We start from the raw sequence: 18,801 nt of genomic DNA on the forward strand, positions 1-18,801 counted from the left end.
CTCCTAAAGCCCCCATCTCGACACTAGGAAGGCGACCATGGCGACCATGGCGATCTGTGAAATCGTGGCCTCCGAGGCGATTACACTACGGTTTCTCCACACTCAACCTGCGCTGTTGGCGATAGCGCCACGATGATAATACGACTTTGCCACGTTGTTGCCGCACTTCCAGGCCGACGAGACGCGTTGCTTCTGCGATCGAACCAACTGTGTTTCGACATTCGTACGCTTATCAAGACCTCGCTACAACAGTGATACGTTTACGCCGTCCCTTCTTAAAAAAACAAGCGGCACATTAATAGTACAGGTACGGGGATATGCGAATAACAATTTTACAAAAATTGATGAAATGAAAATAACAATTACTCGTTTTTTTACATGACTTTACACTAATCTAACATATAAATGAATAAAGAACTATACTCGAAAATTATACCATATCAGCTTCATTTGTTGTAAGCGATCGGAAAAATGATAAAATCGGCTTTGTAGTCAGAGCACAGTTTCAAATATTTTCACGACATACAGCTCAGGTTTACATTTTTGCACAAAATCTTGGACGGGATTTTCTTCTGCTTCATATAATACAAAAGAACATTCATTCTATTTGACAATTTAATAAACAAACAGAATATAGACGATATAATGTTAGAGTTAAAAATGAATCTTCAGATTGCTCAAAAAGACAGCGGCATGGAACCCTGATCATCAAAGGCACAAGTGCACCTATGGAATTCTTTTGTGCATCAATAGAAAATTTTTAGCTGTTTGAATAGAACAGCCAGTTGGAACTCCATCTCTTAAACCTCCTCACACACCAATTGACTTCTGTGCGAAGTTAAAGTTTTGTACAGAGGGTTGGAAATACAGCAAAATCTGAAAACTTTCTGAAAAATTAATGTTAAATTTAATGAAACTGAATTATGCCGTCATTTTGAAATTGCCTCCAACAAAATTGTAAACTATTCATCTATTGCTCATATCAATGTCAGCGTTATCTGATATATATAGTTTTTGAACTATTAAGGATCAAAGTGGGAATTGTTTTTTGTAACACCTAATATTGAGGGGTGTCATTTTCCAATATTTGTAATCGATATACGTGGTTTTTACATATGGGATAGCGTTGTGTCTTGGAGTTTGCGTTAAGTTTGCATTAATTAGTATTTCGGCTTTGAATGATCGATCATTAAAATCCGTATTTCTGTGCCTCATTCTGTTCTACATTTTCTGAATTTTTAAAGCAAAGTAAAATGTGTTTGGTCAAAACAAATATGAATTTAATGATATTTATGGGGATGATTTTTCCAAGTTTTTGTTGACTGTTGAGGTGAGATGCTTGAAGTAGCAAGTACCGAAGTAAACGTGACGTTAGTCATTCTTCGATAGGATTTTTTGTTTCAAACAATATTTTATTTCGATTCCATCATCCATCCTGTATTATCCTGAGCTGTATTTTATCATGAAATTGTATTGAATATGGAATCAATAAAAGATTATAGAAAAACAAAAAATCCTTGATTACAATTGCACATTCGGCTGTTGTTGCTAGCTGCGTGACATTTAACAATAATAATAATAAGGTCTTCTTTACCCAGGGTAGCCTCTTCAGTGTTGCCACTGCTCTACCAGAGGGCCCTGCTATTCTCTATATAGCGTTGCCAGGTACCCATTTATACACCTGTGTCGAGAGGGACACAGTGAGTAAAATCATTTCGTCCAAAGACGTAAGCACTGAGCGGGATTCGAACTCGGGTCCTCCGATCGGGAGTCGGGAGTCTTATCCACATGCCACAGCGCCCCCACTAATCAAATTTCAAACCTATTACAAAGTAATTCTTAGGACTGTCATTGTGTCAATTTCTGATTATTCTACATACACAAATAATACACAGTAACGGCTTCACAGATCATCCCCGCAATAATTATAAAATCAATTTTTAATATTGGGTCGGCAAAACCAATATCTATGTACAATACACAATACAAAATATACCCATTAACTGCGTTCATATACTCGTCACAGCAGTAACTATTAGATATAAAATCAATTATTGTTAAGGGGTCAACAAAAAGCTTACATACCTATACACACACATACAATATACAAAAGCTTTACAAATGTACATGATCAATGTCTGTATATAATCCATACCTATAAAACATTACCCCTCCATCGCTCACCCGAATCACCTCATCAACACTTCCCCCTCTAGGCATACTCCAGGTATACCTCATAAGACTCCAGCATAGATAGAAGCGGATATTTAAGCACACACACACACACACATACACACACAAACACACAAACACACAAACACAGAACCTGTTCACCAAACAATCAACCACACAACAAACATGCAACAAAAAGAGGGGGGGGGAAACACACACACACAAATCAGCAAATGGTAGCAATAGATGTGAAGTAAGAAGGATGGAATTTTGATCGATATCTGTTTCGAGACGACTAAGTGGCATAGGACGAGCCAGGTCCAGGTGATGCTGTAATTCAGCCTAATTTTCACCGATAGCGATTAGTATTAGTTTGCACTAATTAGTAATTTGAGTTAGTTTGCATTAATTATAGTAGTTTGCATTGAGTTTGCATTAGTTTGCGTCAGTTTGCATCAGTTTGCATTAGTTTGCATCAGTTTGCATTAGTTTGCATTAGTTTACGTCAATTAGTAAGACCGCTCCAAAACAACTGCTCATCCCGGCAAATCGCGTCAGCCAGGTAAGTTTCTTGGTAGACTCTTTCGATATATTGCAAGCAAATATGAATTGGTGCCAGACGGGTTCTCAAACCCTTACCAAAACTATGTTTTCACTCTAATAAGCTCTTGACTGTATAGGCATTCCCTATGTATAGGCATAGATACACGTGGAATAAAAATTCCCAGATGATTTCGTAGCAGACATAATATTATCAGTGTACTATCAACTACGGCAAACATCCTCCGGATAGCGTTCATCAGCGACATGATATTTTTTACCATGTCGAGTTTGTTGTTTGTTTGTTTGTTGTTGTTGTTGTTGTTGTTGTTGTTGTTGTTGTTTATAGGCTACATAGTCCGCTAAGGCGAATCAAGGAACAATGACAGGTCGAATCCCTCTCAAGCATGTAGGTAAAGTTCATGAACTTCGGAAAGCAGTAAATCTGTTCAAGATTGGTAGAAACAGGGAGGAGGGACCACCTCGCTGCATGGTAGAAGGATATGGATGTTCACCGAAACGTCAAGAAATCATTACTCTGGTCTGTGTACGAAATATGTTAAAGATTTTCTCTACTGAGACGTATTGATCAGTCCCAAAATGAACAACAGGGCCCTATATTTTAAAGATTTTTTTTTAATACATTAATGTTTAAAGATTTCGCTGTAATATTTGCTCTTATTTGTGTTCTTTCTTTATTCATGTACATGCGCTTGTTTGGTCCTTTTTCATCTCGCACTTATTCAATTTTCCCTACCTTCTTTGTCGTTTGTTTGGGGTATTTATTTTTTTCATCTGTACGGAAAATCTCTCTGATGCACATCAGGTGACATGATTTTCAAAGTGTAGAGATATGCTTGATTATTCATACGTGTGAATGTTATAAGTATGAGTTGTTTTACTTATAGGGAGCCAGTGGAGGTATTTCGACGATGGGGTCACACTGTTTCCGGGGTTTAAATATTTTAATCAATGTCTCCTCAGTTGTCTGTTTCCTCTTCTTCAATTATGCGTGTTGTTTCTTTTTCCTCTTCAGCTCTTCTTTTATTTTTCTTCGATCTATTTTCTTCAATTTCTAAGCTAGCTAGGAGTCATGCCCCTATTACAATAACTTTACTGCTTCAAATACTTCTTAGAGTATCAATTCATCCGTGACTGTTTGAACCCGGCACTGTTATCTCCGTATCGTTGCCATAGGCTCAATCAAGCATAGATCCCACCGTGACTGATAGGCCCTACTGTGCGGTGATACCAAGAGATCAGTCAGTCGTATCCTCTTCAACGATCCCGTCAGAGAAAAGAGAAAGAGAAAGGAAACAAAAACACATTCGAGTGCGTTAAGACAACTTCTCTCAAACTCCTTCCAACCGGGACCATTGTGTCGATCGCTTCTGTTTTTGCCCTGCATATAACGTCGCGAAAGATAGGGCAACCGTGACGGATTAAAAAGAGACGAACCTATTATAGAATTCTATAGGGTCTAAACTGTTGCACTCTGCGCCTTTGAGTGCCACCGAGGGTTCTTTGAAGTTCAAGGGAGAGGATCATTGTCTCCATTCATCCAGCTATGATGACCGCTTTGCACTGTGTCTCGTGGCAGCAGACTGCGCGATGTGCCCGTGATAACGAACGAGGTCAGACACGGAAAACTGCTTCCTGCATATTTTTCCACAAGAGATTCTTTGCATCAAAACAAGTATCCAATCTAGCACATTTTTGGTGCACTTCCATCTTCAAGAGATTGAATGAAATCTCTCAGGCACTCAATTTGTCACAATGACCACGTCTCAAACGGTCTGGGTTTTTGCTTACTTCTGCGCGTCACTCATACATGCAGGCTGCGGTAAGTGATGGCAATCATAATGATTTATCATTTGAGGGACTTCGATCACTAAGAATATAACTCTTAAAGTTCCATTCTGATATCTTATGATGAGAAGATTGTTGCACGGTTGTCGACATTATCATCAAGTTCACACTTCCGTGAACTACCGGTAACATTTCCTATTGTCCAAGTCAACTCATATCAACTGTGGTTTCATTGTTTTCTTCATCTGGACATCAAATTAATCAGCAGCAGCAGCAGCAGTAGTAGTAGTAGTAGTATTAGTAGTAGTATAGTAGTTTTAGTGGTGATGGTGGTGTTAGCGGTTGTGGTAAAAGCTACGGGCATCAGTGGTAGTAGTAGTGGCAGTGGTGGTGATGGTGGACGTATAGGGCCTAGCTTTACACATTGTAGAAGTATAGCTTTATTGATATAATTATCTCTTAAGTAGTACATCATTGCCATATATTCATATTCCTGACATACTGTATGTGGTTAGACAATACACTCTATTGTGTCGACCATCGGTATTGCAACTTTTGAATTTTCGTTATCGATAATGTGAATCTCGACACTCACCAATGTTTTAGACTTATCAGATGCACATAATTTCAAAAGCTTCAGAAAGCCAGCAAACTTTCATATATTTTGGAACTGTGTCCAGTATCACGGTACATTGTTGAGATTTGAATACAGAAAGATATAGTTTGATATCAATTTGTTTTGGTGGAGTGACGAGCCATGCGCTAAATTAACAAAAATACTAGTACTGAGTATGTGGTCACTACCGTGACTCTAGGTCACGTCGTACGAGGTCGTTGCTGTCAGTTATATGCTGCGACGACACCAGGTGAACGAACAAAATTATGGACACAGCGGTTGCCTTCTTTTTGTATCCAGTGATTACACGATGCTAGACAATATTATTCTTCCAGAAATCTAGGACAGGGTCAGGACATGACAGTTATATTGTTGATGGCATATGTGCACCACCTCTGTAAAACAGCGCTGTTACGATAACAGTGCTGAGTAGGGTCATCCCTCCGTTGAAGATCTATTTTATGTAATATATCTTTGTTTGTATATCTTTTAATGACGGAAATACAATACAATACAATACAATACAATACAATACAATACAATACAACCTGTCCCATGGTCTGGTTTAGTGAATCTGTGAGAAAAGTCCACAAATCAACATGATTACGAGCCTCATATTTAATACCCATGAGGGGGTCTCAAAAGGAGGAAAAATGAAATTCAGTGTCGTGAATATCATGTCATTTTATTAGCGTATTATATATACTTCATTTTGAAGATATGAGTCTGACTTTCTGGTTAAATGTCATAGCGTACCAAAGCTTTTCTTCACACGGATTGTCTTCGTCAGGAAACGCAACTGTTTATTCATACTTTTCCAGGTTTTGTTTGTCTGTTTGCTTGCTTGCTCTTGCTTTTTATGTGCGTTTGTTGTAAGACTATGGACGCGAAGTGTGCATTTAAGAATCTGTCAAACCCAAATTCATATTCATTGGATGTATAGTTGCTTTCCAGGTCGTGACTATTCAGCATATATTATGATGGATGCTGTATAGTAATGAGCATGCTCAGTATCTTGGTGATAAGTCGTACAGTGCATTAAAGCTCTGATCCGGCCATTGTTATGAACGAGATTTACTTAATCCGTGGATCCCTGCCGCTTTTGAACGAGCCGTTTCACAAAATACCTCCGATCCTACCAGTCAACTTTGTCACTATGCCAAAAACAACGGTATGCTTTAAGACGGAAATATATTTCAAATGATAGTTCCGACATGGTTACGCCCTTTGGATTCAAATATAATAGTTATGTCTTTGTGGAGATAACCCAATGTCTATACACCTGACCACTCCTCGAAGATGTATATTACGAAAGGACTAGATTACGTCATTGTCGACCCCACTTCTCCACGTTGCACTTCCTCGAGACTTTTGGGTTATTTTCCAAAGGATTATGTCTTCAGGAAAGGCAGAAAAGGTCAAGAGGCGATTATCCCTTAAACACCCTGAGAAGCCATGCAGTAAGCAATCCGGTGATATACGGTGCACGGTTATAATTACTGTGCGAAGATTCAAAAGATGGATACTCTTTCCAAAATTTTCTAACTTTTAGGCTGACTTCGTCGTTATTGTCAGGTTGAATTACAAAAAAAAAGAAAAAAAGAAAACAAGTGTCCCCTTCGATATGGCCACGTATTATATTTTCCCGATTACTCATGATATCCACAGACTGCACAAACCTTTCCCACTTGCTAAGGATAAGGATTATTCACAATCACGAATGCATACACAACACGTTTGTGCCTCATTATAGTGTCAAAACTTAGCAGATCGCATCGCTTCCTTTGACCCAAGAGGGTGCATTAAGAAGTGCCTGAAGTGATGTTCCCAGTATAGAGTTTAATACAGAGAATAAAATCATGAACAATCAGATCATGTTCAGTTGTTCCTCTTCGTAACGCGAAAGGCGAGCTTATTCTTTTGCAACATACATATCACATTAACCCGAGTTGAGCACACCAGGGACAATAGTCTTAAACAAGCAACAGAGTAACATTCACCCCATTATTCTACTACGGGAAATGTTCTTTCTAAGCACTCATTGTCTAAACGCAACCAGAAAATACACGTTATTACTACTGTTATTGTTGTCATTGTGGTAATTGTGACAATAATGATAATGCTAAAAATTGTGAAGATAATGCAAGATATTCAACAATGAAAATAAGAGTATAATCTTTGTCCATAGCATTATAGGCCTACCATAATTATCATCATTATCCTAATCCCCATCGTTATCCTCTTCGATGTCGTCGACATGAATACCATCAAGAATAGTTATGAGACATTAATCGCACTATTTTCTCATGTCAGGCATTTCATCCACCGTGTTTCTCGTGGATGGTCCCGCCCCGCATGAGGGACGAGTGGAGATTGACTACGGAGGGTACCGAGGCTGCGTGTGTGACGATCAATGGGACATGAAGGCTGCACGTGTGGTGTGTCGGCAACTCGGCTTCGCTTCGGCAGTTCGTATCGGGGTCGGAAAGACCCGGCGCTACCCGACAGCAATGTGCAAACGATGTCGCTTGACAGGGGTCAGGTGTAACGGGGACGAAGAGGCGCTGTCGCTGTGCTCACATCGGAAATCTTCGGAAACGACCTGTGACACCGGAAGTCAGTCCGTTGTGGATGTGACATGTTCAGCCAAAGGAGGTAGGATAGCCTAATTTCTAATGTCAGTAATGTTTATGATATTTATGATTAAGGTTTGGCCTCAATTGTGTATAGTGTTCATACACAATGTCCTACCTTTACTGTCTGTAGTAATTTCAAGTAAAATGCCCTCTCTTTAATGTCTGTACTGGATCTTTCAGCAGTGCCTATACTTTCTCTTTATGACGCTTATCTTTTTTTTTTCTTTTTTTTTTTTTAAATATAGTTCGCCTGATTGGAGGGGCCATCCCACAAGAGGGCAGTGTGGAGGTGTACAGCGGCGATCAATGGGGTACGGTGTGCGATGACGGCTGGGGCCTTCAAGAGGCGACCGTCGTTTGTCGTCAGCTTGGCTACACCGCGGCGACGGCCGCCAAGAGCAACGCGCACTTCGGCGAGAATCATGGCGTCGACATCCTTCTCGACGATGTGACTTGCCGCGGTGAGGAGGCCGATTTGTACCACTGTGCGCACAGGAGATGGGGGCAGCACGACTGCAAACACTCCGAAGATGCTGGCGTGGTTTGTGCCGACGACTCGACGTCAGGTGAGGTTAACATTGTATTGTCTTTCCTGAGAATTATCACATGGGAGAAAGGTTCTCCTTGAAGATGAAAGGAAGTCTTTATCAGATTTGTGTGAGATCGGCAAGGATGTAAATGTGGAAGTGTGACATGGTGTTTTAGGAAAAGCGAAATTGCGATTATACATTAGAAGGACTGAGAGAGCATTGCTGAGAGCGAACTAATGTATAAAAAGAAGACCGGGGATAAGATAGAGACGTTTGGGTTGAATGAATCAGTGGAACAGCTGGCTGGCAAGGGAGAATGTATAGTGCGATGATATGGGCATGTGTTGAGGAAGGATGGGGATAAAGTGCTAGAGCTTAAAGTAAATGAGCCACGAAAGCGATCAGGACGACTAAACAAAATGTGGAAGAGCTCGAGAAGGTTGGCTTGAGAATGGAGGGTGCCCCAGATCGGGCCAGGTGGTGAGAAGGTGTGAGAGTGCGTGGAGTAAATGCGACCAGCTCATTGTATGAGAAAGACCCGGAGCAAAACTGGATGATGGTGATAATGATGACGATGACGATGACGATGATGATACTACGACATTCATGGTTTTGCATGAAATGTTCTTTTTATGCAGTTTGAATGTATTTATTTGAAAGCTATATAATGTGGTTGATCTCATGCGTAACTTCATGCAGTAAAAAGCCACCCAATGCTCGGGTTGGCTTGGAAAAACAGAGTAGAGTCAAACAAGCAGAATGATAGTTATTTAATGAAATTCATGATATTTAAGAAGGAATTTATGCAATTTCAGATATTCTCGTGATTTCAAGTAACAGTTCTATCGGTCGCAATTTCATGTGCAAAAAAATTAGATGTCAGTTTTGTATTCATAGGTTCGGAAATGAATCGATAAATAATCTTGCTGCTATAGGTAGGTATACGCGACACGGAGAGAAAGAAACAGTAATATAGGATGCGGTATACAAAGCGTTTTTCATGTGCTGGGCGCTCAGGTTAACACCTTTCATGTTTCCCTGAAAATTTATTATCGGACTCGGAGGAAAATGAGAAAATTTTGATGAGACTAAATTAAATTAAAAAATAACTAAACTAAATTATACGTACGGACAGTCGGATACCAACACCCTATTTCAATTGATATCCTTTTGTACACTCACTCGTAACTTATCAAGTTTTCGATACGAAGTAAGATTATGTTTTACAGACTTTCATATTTGATTTTATTTCTCTCCGAGTCTAAATTTCGAGTCGAGAAAGCTCTCCGAAAATGTACATGGCTTTGTTGATGATCTCTTAAAGACTTTTCATGTAAATATATGTGTGTGTGCGGTTTTTTTTTTTTTTTTGCTATATTTCCTCTCTATCTCTTTGTCATATCTATACTATTCATTTATCCATCTTCATACAGTGTAATCATACATCTATCTCAAACACACTTTCTCTATCGCTCTCTGTGTAGTGGTGGGAGCCGTACGACTCACAGGAGGTTACTTACCCTATGTTGGTCGACTGGAAGTTTACCGGTACGGGGAGTGGGGAACGGTTTGCAATCAGAGCTGGCATGAGTCAAATAGTCAACAGGTAAGTGAAAAAAAAAAAAAAATCCATCCCAAAACAACACAAATCAATGACTCAGCTGTTCGCCATTTTACCTGGATGTGCGAGAAATAAATAACACAACATATCCTTGGAGTAGGAATTACGTATCCGTCTAAATAACCCAAATGATGGTACACTAAATCGTACCTTTCGAAAACAATGCAAATTCATGATACCATCCCATGGGCGTCACCAGGGGGGTGCACTGGGTGCGAACGCACCCCCCTTCAGAACCTAAAAAAAAAAAAAAAAAAAAAAAAACACGCTTCAGTCTGCGAGCGACCTCAACGCCGGACGCTAAATAATAATGTTCTTTTTTATTTTTCTTCTTATTTTTTTTTTTCATTTTGCACCTGGAGGAAAAAACAAAACAAAACAAAACAAAAAAACAAAAACAAAAACAGAAAACAAAAACAATCGCACCCCGGCTCTGGCAGCACTGATGCTATACAATGTCATATCAGTGTTTACTATCTATCGATCGTACTGTATGATACGTAAGGTATATTTCATTCATTGTGCAACGGATTATCAATTCAGAAAATGCAAAAGCTCCGTCGCATGGGGGGGGGGGGGGGGGAGATACCCCGCCCACACCCTCCCCCGTTATAGGTCTCCAATCAGTGGCGTAACTGGGGGGGGGGGGGGGCACAAAAAAAAAAACACGCTTCAGTCTGCGAGCGACCTCAACGCCGGACGCTAAATAATAATGTTCTTTTTTATTTTTCTTCTTATTTTTTTTTATTTTGCACCAGGAGGAAAAAACAAAACAAAACAAAACAAAAAAACAAAAACAAAAACAGAAAACAAAAACAATCGCAAAAACATGCCTCCCCCCCCCCCCCCAATCCGCTGGTAAAAAAAAAAATGTATATCAAAATAGTAATTCAAGGGTTAATAAACTGCTTTTGAAATTGACATGAAAGGGTGAGCAAGAAATTATTTTTTTTTTCTCTAAGATTTCTTTTAACTATAATTAAAGGACAAGTTCACCTTCATTAACATAAGGATTGAGAGAATGTAGCAATATTGGTAGAACACATCATTGCAAGTTTGAGGAAAATCGGACAATCCGTTCAAAAGTTATGAATTTTTGAAGTTTTTGTGCAGTCACCGCTGGATGAGAAGACTACTGCAGTGTATGATGTCACATGCGTACAACAATAAAGGAAAATATAAAGAGAATTTCACAAAATTTCATCTTTTGAAAAAAGTACACATTCCCTCGACTCGTTAGTGACATATGTTATGGGTAATATTATTCCCATTGCCTTTAGAAAGAGGTAAGTCAAGTGCTCTTTTATTATGCGAAAAAAATGAAAATATGTTGAATTTTCTTTACATTTTCTTTATACTGTCGTACTCATATGACATCACGAGCCTTAGTAGTCTCCTCAACCAGCGGTTCCAACACAGAAATTTTAAAAATTCATAACTTTTGCATCGATAGTCCAATTTTCCTCAAACTTTGACTAATGTGTTCTACTAATATTGCTGCATTCTCTCAATCCTTATGTTTATGAAGGTGAACTTGTCCTTTAAAGAGGCATCAATAGTGTGAAACATTGTTCAAAAAGCCCGGAGCCGACAAAAGATTGTGATTCAGCGTGATTCCTGGTTGGCATTCTGAATGATAAGCAGGATGGAGCAGTGTACTCAGAACATCCGAACGGCAAAGAGTCGCTGCAATGTTGCGCAATGTGATGTAGAATGTACACCTCTGTACCTTACACTTCGTTATATCAAAGCTAAATCACTGAGTGTTGCTTTACATACTATTGAAGTCTATATCAAGATGCCTTGCATTGCCAATAATAAGACTTGACCTGGGCTATTTCCCAACTTTTCCATGTATAAAACACACACACACACACACAAACACAAACAATATAGGGGATGCTCTAAAGTGCAGATTTTGGACATTAACATCCTTCCCCCGCTTGGTCACTTCGACGCCCCCTCGCTTGTCATACCTCCCCCAGTCATGAACACACACCGACATCCTTGACTACCAGTGGCGCACCGCCCCGCCCCCCCCCCCCCACTTAATTTCCAAAGCGGAAAAAAAAAAACATATTTACAAACGGCAGTTTTGGGACTGTAAAATGTCAAAATTTTCACGTTCCTCACTCCGCTCGCTCGTATTTAATCGCTATGCCATTCTCCTGATGTTGCTGCCAGTATTAAATTGCCAGCAGTTGCACCCGGTGCGCCCCCCCCCCCCTCCTTAATTTCCAAAGCGAAAAGGAATAGCTACAAACGGCAGTTTTTAGACTGTAAAATGTCAAAATTTTCAAGCTCGCTCGCTCCGCTCGCTCGCATTTTAATCAATTCAATTCAATTCAATTTAGTTCAATTCAAACTTTATTTCATTTTTCGAAAAGAACATAAACATTTCACTTTCATTGGTAACATAGAATAAGGTTGCATAATCAAAACAAAGTAAATTGAGAAAACATAATTGTGGAACTTTGGGGTACTCTAGTAACAAAAACGTTGTAAGGAAAATTGATTGACTGAAGTGATACAGACGATATAATCGTTATGCCATTCTCCTGATGTTGCTGCCAGTAATTGCCAGCAGTTGTGCCCGGTGCGCCCCCCCCCCCCCCTTAATTTCGAAAACGAAAAATATAGCTACAAACGGCAGTTTTTTGACTGTGTCAAAATTTTCAAGCTCACTCGTTCTGCTCGCTGGCATTTAATTGTTATGCCATTCTCCTGATGTTACTGCCAGTAATTGCCAGCAGTTGCGCCCTGTGCGCCCCCCTTAATTTCCAAAGCGAAGAAATATAGCTACAAACGGAAGTTTTGGTTTTTTTTTTACTGTAAAATGTCAAAATTTTCAAGGTCGCTCGCTATGCTCGCTCGCATTTAATCGTTATCCTATTCTCCTGATGCTGTTGCGCCCGGTGCGCCCTGCTTAATTTCCATAGCGAAAAAAATATAGCTATACAAACGGTAATTTTTTGACTGTAAAAATAATGTCAACATTTTCAAGCTCGCTCGCATTTAATCGCTTTGCCATTTAAACGGCAGTTTTTGGACTGTAAAATTTCAAAATTTTAAAGCTCGCTTAATTGCAATTGCTCCGCTCGCTCGCATTTAATCGTTATGCCATTATCCTCATGTTCCTGCCAGTAATTGCCAGCAGTTGCGCCCGGTGCGCCCCCTTCATTTCCAAAGCGAAAATATAGCTACAAATCGCAGTTTTGGATTGTAAAATATCAAAATTTTCAAGCTCGCTCGCATTTAATTGTTATGCAATTCTCCTTTTTTTTTTCTTTTTACAAAAAGTCCCTCCGTGGGACGGGTATCCCCCTCCTACACCTCCTCCCGCTCGGTTGCTTCGCTCCCTCGCCGATGATCTCACACCGTCACATAATGTACCCCCGTAATAGTCCTTCATAGTATTTTTATTTTCACTATGCTCTATAAACCCGACTTTTATACTCTTGTTTTTACACAAAAAAAAAGTTCCTACCGTGGGAGGGGGTATCCCCCTCCCACACCCTCCGCACTGAAGGAGCAGAATGGATCATCGCCGAGGACCTCACACCGTCACATAATGTACCCATAGTCCTTTATAGCCGCGAAAGATTCGTGTATGTATACAACCACATGTGCAATATGTACACCTGTAAATGTACATGATGACACAGGAGCCAATAAATTAAATAAAAAAAAAAAAAATCTCACAGTTTACATTTACTGTCAAAACGCACCCCCCTTGAAAAAAAGCTGGTGACGCCCCTGCATCCGAGTAGATTTACTTGTCGAATCAGATTATCTAAGAGAACATAAATTAGTCATGCTAACTCATAGTCGACAACTTTGTCACTTAATTTTAAAGATGTACCGGAGCGGACGTTATGGATACAATCCAGATAAGTGGTTTTTACAAAGAAATAACCAAAAAAAAAAAAATAGTAATTACCATCTTAATGTTTCGTCCAGGTCTGTAATCAGTTGGGATACCGCTATGCAGGGAAAGGAGACTCTAACACCTGGGCTCTCAATATCACCTCGGACAATAATAGCCCAGTTTACCTGAGTAACGTCGATTGCGAAGAAGGAATCTCATTGGCCGAATGTCATCATGACCTTTGGCAAGACAACGACTGCACGCATGCGCAGGATGTATTTGTCACGTGCGATCGACAACCAGGTAACTCACCTCCTTCGTTTGCCTAATAATGATACAAATAATTCTTCTTCAGTCATATTACAATAAAGCACATTGTTCTGAACACAGACAATGTGAACAAGTGTCTTTACATCGACAGTGGGAACGCATTTCATAGTCAGTGATAGTTGTAAAGGTTCATATTATGCGTCATCTTACCATAGACGTGAATCTGTAACAATACAGAAACCTAGCACTCATATCGCTGTGTAAAGAGTCCACGGACAGAAAATGTCTCATTTAAAAACATAAAACACTTGATTACGTTTACATGGTACAACAAGACACCAAAATTTAATGTCTAAGTTGCATGCTTTCTGGTATGTTGCGAAATTGAAATTATCGAAAAATCTAAGCTGACATGAAGACAGGAAGAACTATTTGACATGCTGTGCTCACAGCAAGCACATTTTATTTTTGTTATAGTTACAAATTGCAATGCGCCGAGGAGTACCTTAGGTGATCACGCAAAGGTGAGGGGGAAGAAATCTCAATGCTGGACATACGAAATAACCTTTGTCACGTCTTCTTTTGATACTATGACGCCATTGGTTTGCATTGCAGGTGACGAAGGTGAAGTTCGGCTCCAGAACAGCCGAACACCAAACGACGGTCTAGTTGAGGTGTATCGCTCAGGTCGATGGGGCAGCGTGCTGGGCGATACATGGGATATCGTCGATGCGGATGTCGTCTGTCGACAGCTCGGCTATCGAGGCGCTCTGGAAGCGGTAGTCGATCAGCGATTATCGCTAGACTCCGCCGACGCAACGCTCGTTGGTTCTGTAGACTGTGATGGTTCGGAAAGTCAGCTCCTTCACTGCAAACACACGACCATGCCGTCATGGGGAGGGGCGCGAGCGGGACAAGCAGGCGTGGTGTGCGCAGACGACCAGGGTATGATCTATCACTCTGCTTAGTTCATTCTATATGCGACTCATTATTCGCTACATTCAGCACATTATGGCAAATCATTATTATTTCTTTCAACCAGCTACCTGCTTTAAGGAACAGGCTCACAACTGAAATAAAATGGCGTTTTTATGTTTACTATCTAATATGACAGTCCAATGTGAATAACAAGAATTTGACATGGCAACAAGGTTAAAATTCTTTCTGAAAATGCATGTATAGGAAGTGATTCATACTTTTGTTTTCGACAAGATTTTAAGAACAATGCACCAACTGCCGGGAAAAATTATCCAAGATTTCAAGGCATAGCATATTTATAATACATATTGTCATTAAATGACCAGTAATGTGACAATGTGACAGAGTTAACATTCATTTTCAGGACAGACAAACCCCCCCCCCCCAAAAAAAAAAAAAAAAAAAAAAATTAATCGATTTCATTACGCCATGTCAACGATCTTATATACCTGCGGCATTGGTGTTAGAGAAAACACACAATCACGAGACGCGTGTGACCCTTAATTGTCTTCTAACTAGACCCGAAATAAAGTGGGTTTGCATACCCGAAGACAAAAAGTAGAGACCTATAATGTATATTTTCTTATCAGGTTTATATCACTATACCACTTTCCAAAGATAGACAAATTTACAAGTTTCAGGCATGTTTCCTTGCAGAAGGCGCTGGTGTGGATGGAGCGATCCGATTGATGGGTGGACGGCAGCCAGGGGAGGGCCGGGTGGAGATCTACCACAGTGGCGTGTGGGGAACGATCTGCGACGATTTCTGGGACGAGAGAGAGGCCGAGGTCGTATGCCGGCAGCTGGGATTCCGCGGCACGTCGGAACCAAAGCGAGGAGGCTACTTCGGCCAGGGCCACAGCCGCATCCATCTCGACGACGTGATGTGCGACGGCACGGAGGACTCGCTGGCGAATTGCTCGCACGCACCCTGGGACGACCATAACTGTCTTCATGGCGAGGACGCAGGCGTCGTATGTCAGTCGATGGACAGTGAGTCGTCTTCCTTGATCTGAATCATGTAACTCGCGAATAGCAAACAGGTTTTAGGTAGTGGAATGGATGTTGCTTATATTGGTCGATAGTAAAGCCTGCATGGCTGTCTATCTGCCTGAGGTTGAGGCTTGACCACAAGTTTACACAAAATTGTTCCTGTCCAGAAGCATCAGGCTCGTATGTCACGTGGCATCAGATTCGTATGTCATGTTTTCTCAGCCAGTCAAAATAAAAAAGAAATAATACTATCGCATACTTAATATAGTCTTTTTATGTCACAGTTTCATCGATTAGCAATTGGTTACATCTGGCGACTTCCCGGCAAAAGTTGTTCTTCACCAAAGTTGTGTATACAGGAGGATAGTCTATCGTCTAGAATCCGTGTTCTCCTTTCCCGCTTCCTAAAAACTTGTCCGTAATATTCATGCACAGCTTTAAACAGACCATTGTTCTACGTACATGTACTATGAAAGTCGCCTGAAGAAGCGGATCAGATCGTTCACGGGTGAAATATGCTGCCGTTCAAACGTGTTCTCAGATTTTGGGTTCTAAAAGTGCAAATATTGTCACGGACAGTTCTCTATCTCCCGAAAAAGGGATGTAACGGTGTAACATTCAAACCTTTCTGCCAGGATCCATCCGCCTCATGAACGGGAGCCAACCAAACGAGGGCCGAGTGGAGGTCTATCTCGACGGCTCCTGGGGCACTGTATGCGACCATCACTGGGATATGACGGATGCCCACGTGGTGTGCCGTTTTCTTGGATACCGAGGTGCCTCGGACGCTCCTGGAGGAGCGAAATTTGGGCGCGGCTCTGGTTCGATCTCCATGAATCGCGTACTTTGCGGAGGCAGCGAGATGTCTTTGTTCCAGTGCGCGCACTGGCCCGTCGACGATGACTGCTCGCACGACAATGATGCGGCCGTGGTTTGCCTCATAGACGGTAAGGGAAATATTTTGACGTGCTAAATAACTACATGATATTCATGATGTCACCTTCAACCTAACGAAATATCGACAAAGCAAAAGTCTAATTGATAATGATGTCATGTCCTGCAGATCATTGCCTGAAGTTAGCCAAGGAAGACAAATTCGATTTTACATTTTCTGAAATGTAGAAGACTTTAACTTTATATGATTTTTCTTATAATGCAGATGTGCGTCTTTTATAAAGTTTCTTCTTTTTTTGCTGGTGGAAAAAGGTGTGAAAATGATCGATACATATATAAAATTGCATAACATAAAGAGGTTCACGTGCAAAGAAGATACAGTAAGTCGGTTGATTCTGCATCAGCCAGTTAACAGTTAGAACGCCATGATGGCGAAACTGTGGTAAGTTGATTAACACACGGTTAGTCATCACTTTGTAAACAAGGACAGTGACCTACTCGTTGCCAGAAACAAAATCTGTCAAAATCTGCTTGTCATTTAAATAAAAGCATTTAAACAAATAACATATATAATCGATCTGTAAACTGCTTCTATTTTTCCTATCATAGATATGATTTTTATGATGATCATGCATGGTACAATGTGGTTAAATTGAAATTATTTTACTTCTCCCTCCCAACAGAAAACTCCAACCCGTCTGTGTTGGCGATCTCCGGTATCGTTGTCGGTTGTTCAGTGGCGATCGGAATCGTCGTCCGCATCTTTTTCGAGTCTTGGCGCCGGCGTTGTCAAGGTGACGAACTCCGTTCTCCACGTCTCGCTCGAACTTTGCCGCGTGGCCGAGGTCGATCCACGGCGACTCGGACATCAGGAGAACGGGGAACCAACGAGGAAGATAACAAGTACGTGGCGTTTTACCCATTCATGCCTCCCCCTTACTCACCGACGGCGGAGGACCAGCAGCCGCAACAAAGTGAAGAGGATGACGCAGAGGAAGCCTCACCCCATAACGACAGTTGCTATGGAAGCGAAGTCCACTGCGATGATGGTAGTGACAGTGAGAGTATAAACCAAGCGGTTGTAGAAAGCGGTGATGCTAGTGAAGGCAACACGGACGCCATGTGTAGAACTTCACCGTCTGGCGCGCCATTAGCCCAGCTGCCAGTGTACTTGACAACAAACATTGCACCACCCACATATAGCGATGCTCTGAAACATCAAATTATTGGACCGGCGCGGTACGGTGGCGTTCCTATGGTGGTCTACGCATCCCTGGACGAGTGCGGAGGATTATATGGGCTGAGCCCTTCCACTCTGTTACGTGGTGACCCAGTATAGTAACGCATCTACTTGCGTGTATACTTTATTTATAAAATTTTATGACAAATATATGTATACATTTTAAGTGTAATGTAATGGGAAATGTATAAAAGACATTTAAGATTTTATCAAGTTAGTTGTCAACAAGATCTTATAAAGGAACTATAGAGTACCAAAGTGTGATGTAGCCATTCATTACCATGGAAACCGATTATATAAAACAACCTCACCTGGCCCGAAACCATGCTCGCACCTGGTTCTAACCCAAGCTGTAACAAAATACTGTGACATCATCAATATACTTCTCAGTGGCGGATCCAGAAGGGGCGCACCGGGCGCGCGCCCCCTCTTTAATTTTTGTTAAAATAAAAGAAATATTTAAAAAAATGGGGGGGGGGGGGCGTGCGCCCAGCCCCCTTGAATTTTGTAAAGGCGCCTCCCCTTTACGGAATTCCTCGATCAGCCCCTGCTTCTGTTAAACTCTTCTCATAAGCTGCAATCAACTCACTTAAAATAAACCAAAGCCCAAATAAAAATGTGGATTGAGTGAAAG

The 18,801-nt window shown here is 40.9% G+C and overlaps 1 protein-coding gene across 1 annotated transcript; it reads left to right on the forward strand.

Moving 5' to 3' along the window:
• The first annotated feature begins 4,488 nt into the window (after positions 1 to 4,488).
• On the forward strand, positions 4,489 to 18,266 carry LOC140235040 (scavenger receptor cysteine-rich domain-containing group B protein-like). Its single transcript, XM_072315078.1, has 9 exons — positions 4,489 to 4,555; positions 7,451 to 7,792; positions 8,019 to 8,339; positions 9,788 to 9,909; positions 13,885 to 14,095; positions 14,678 to 15,007; positions 15,701 to 16,033; positions 16,669 to 16,980; positions 17,611 to 18,266. Exons 1-9 carry the CDS (start codon positions 4,489 to 4,491, stop codon positions 18,264 to 18,266), a joined length of 2,694 nt encoding a protein of 897 aa, XP_072171179.1.
• Positions 18,267 to 18,801: the final 535 nt, after the last annotated feature.

This window comes from Diadema setosum, chromosome 11 (assembly GCF_964275005.1).
Source record: "Diadema setosum chromosome 11, eeDiaSeto1, whole genome shotgun sequence".
Taxonomy (NCBI): Eukaryota; Metazoa; Echinodermata; class Echinoidea; order Diadematoida; family Diadematidae; genus Diadema; species Diadema setosum.

Bases quoted from the DNA above. Each gene is read 5' to 3' on its own strand.
- LOC140235040 (XM_072315078.1), top strand. From the start codon at position 4,489: ATGACCACGTCTCAAACGGTCTGGGTTTTTGCTTACTTCTGCGCGTCA. The intron at 4,556-7,450 runs GTAAGTGATGGC...TTCTCATGTCAG, and splicing joins ACTCATACATGCAGGCTGCG to GCATTTCATCCACCGTGTTT. The intron at 9,910-13,884 runs GTAAGTGAAAAA...TGTTTCGTCCAG, and splicing joins ATGAGTCAAATAGTCAACAG to GTCTGTAATCAGTTGGGATA.